The 2678-nt window shown below is 33.2% G+C and overlaps 1 protein-coding gene across 1 annotated transcript; it reads left to right on the top strand.

Annotated features, from left to right (window-relative positions):
• The first annotated feature begins 1143 nt into the window (after nucleotides 1–1143).
• LOC114730529 (Bowman-Birk type proteinase inhibitor-like) lies at nucleotides 1144–1494 on the top strand. Its single transcript, XM_028917615.1, has one exon. The coding sequence runs from the start codon at nucleotides 1144–1146 to the stop codon at nucleotides 1492–1494; it is 351 nt and encodes a 116-aa protein (XP_028773448.1).
• Nucleotides 1495–2678: the final 1184 nt, after the last annotated feature.

Below are 2678 nucleotides of genomic sequence, written 5' to 3'. Positions count from 1 at the left end.
AAATCACAACTTTATGAGTTGCATGTCCAATTCTTATTGACTAGATCATAATTTTTGTTGACAACTTTTAATTAGTTTTAAGGTGTAGTGTATATTTAGTGGGTATGTGTCGTGTTCCAAAAGAATTAATATTCTCCATTTTTTAAGAATTTTTAAAATCAGATTATGGCATGGATATATTTCAGTCCTATATAAATAAAAATAACAGAGTTGATCCGTGTGTTTTATTGAGAAACACAGTCCACAAAATTAAAATAGACTCACGAGGGGATCTCGTCTTCCCAAAAGTTCCTCTGCATTCCTTGCTTCAACCTCGTTAATGTAACGTAACGCTCATATTATCGCCCTTCACATGCGCTTATTATTTTTTTCCTCCATCACTGCTATATGCTTAAAAAGTAAGAAGATGGGGAAATTTTTAAGACATAAATTAGTTAAAATTGTTTTATTCGCATATGCAGGTTATTAGCTTATTTCAAGTGATTATGAGGGTTTGTTAAACAAGCATGTAACAATAATCTTGTCCTCTAGAAAAGAGATTTGGGTGTCATTCGGTACGAAATATTGAAAAGGAGGGGTAGAAATTGTGATTAGAATTAGGAAAATCTATTCAAATAATGTTTTGCACAAGAAATTATATTACTTGTTATATGAGATTGGAAAAACTTGTGTATATGAGATTGGGGAGTACCATGGGGGGAGATAGTATTCCATAATCTCACCTCCATAGATTTGCCTACTTTTATATAACAAACAATTACTTATATTAAATACTTTTTTAATAATTTTTCTCAATGACATTCTCGGTCCCTATCCCTTATTTTCAATACTTGGTACCAAAAAGAACATAAGTTAATATTAATAGATGTGGATTTTAATTTCATGTTAGAAGTCATAGGGTTGTACACAATTTTAAACATGAAAAGTGGAAACCTCGAAACCTGGAGAAAGTAATCGTGGAAGCTGCTTCGGCCTTCATATTTTGCATGCAAGACACCTTGCTAGCTAGATTACACCCTTCAAAGATCAAACCTTGTCATATAAATGACTCTCTCTGCAACTTAATTAGCCAAGCTAGCTACTGGCTCAACTTCTCAACTTACACGGAGAAATTAAACAAAGAGAAAGAGAAAGATAAAGATAATGGAGCTGAACAAGATGGTGATGGTGAAGAAGGTGACTGTGTTGGCTTTCCTAATAATTACTTTCACTTCAAATTTCGCTCATCCTTATCGTTTAAACGACGCAACCTCCTTCCTCACCAGTCCAATGATGATGTCGTCGTTGTCTAGGTCGAAATCTTCATCATCGTCTGGATGCTGCGATTCCTGTATCTGCACAAGATCGATTCCTCCTCAATGTCAGTGCCTGGACGTAGGGGAAGACTGCCACTCGGCTTGTGACAAGTGCCTTTGTACGAGGTCCTTTCCTCCACAGTGTCGCTGTTCTGACATAACTGGCTTCGGCTACGAGTCATGCAGCTCCTATACATGATGCTGATAATTAATAACACAGCAGACTAATAATCTAGGACTTGATGATGAACGAGGTTTTTTAACTACACGTATCTATGATAATGTCGGAGACAAAGCCACCCTAGCTAGCCTGGCTTTGTGTTTATGAGTAGCGGTGTGGAAATAAACGAGTGATCTTGAAATAAAAGGGTCTTATTTGTGTATGGCCTCCAGTTTGTTTGCTTCTCTGCGAACTGGATTCCGGTTAATATACGTACGAGCACTTTTCTTTAAGATTTGAATCTTGTTAATCAGAAGTTATATTGATCTTTTCCATGCGAGCACATTCCTTATCACAAACGTAAGTATGAAGTCTTTATCTTAATTTTGACCATTTAGACTGATTTTAGATTGTCTAGATTTAATTTGAATTTTTTTGCTTTAAATAATTTTTTAATTTAATAGATACAGATATTGGAAATATAGATAATTTTATAACTAATATTTTTTTAAAAAAATAAATATATCACCAAAAAATTGCGGATCAAAACTTTTAAGTCTCCATAGTTCAGATTAAATTTTGAATTGTTCAAATTTCATTACAACAATAAGCACACCGTGCTCATTAGTGAAACATCAACAAAAATATATTTTGAAAATAGGTTAAATTTTTGAAACTCAAATAAAAAATATTTATTTTTTAAAAATTACTCAAATTAATTTTCACGAGAAGAAAAATGTTGATTTACTATATATATTTATATTAAATATTCAATAAAAATATTTTTCAATAGATCATACTACTATGTTTTTGAAAAAATTTAAGCTCTATGTCTATTCTCACGACCATTTCTTATATTGTTCAAAACACACAGTTATTTTCATCGTAACTTTTTACTGATGGAATAGTTATCCTTTTTTTTTGCCAACGACATAATACTTATACCAAAGAATATTTCACCTAAAAACAGAGTATTTCTCGGCCTTTTGGGCCTTCAACTAGGATTAAGGATATCTTGATTTCATGGGCCTAAATATCCTGCCGAAAAATATCCTTAAGATGGCCAGGGCCCAAGAAGGAGGATTGCCTCTCAAGTCTGATATATTTCTTGAGAAGGTCAGGGCCCAACTTAACAGTCTGATGTCATATCGGTCTCGAAGCTTTCTGGAAGAGGTTATCACATTTTGTATGTGATGATATTTTAGATAAGATTACTTTCAATA

The sequence above is a fragment of the Neltuma alba genome, unplaced genomic scaffold (assembly GCF_004799145.2).
Source record: "Neltuma alba isolate B1F8T4 unplaced genomic scaffold, ASM479914v2 tig00002507_pilon, whole genome shotgun sequence".
Lineage (NCBI taxonomy): Eukaryota > Viridiplantae > Streptophyta > Magnoliopsida > Fabales > Fabaceae > Neltuma > Neltuma alba.
Note: the sequence above shows the minus strand (reverse complement) of the source record. Positions and strands in the feature narration are given on the sequence as shown.

Bases quoted from the DNA above. Each gene is read 5' to 3' on its own strand.
- LOC114730529 (XM_028917615.1), top strand. From the start codon at position 1,144: ATGGAGCTGAACAAGATGGTGATGGTGAAGAAGGTGACTGTGTTGGCT.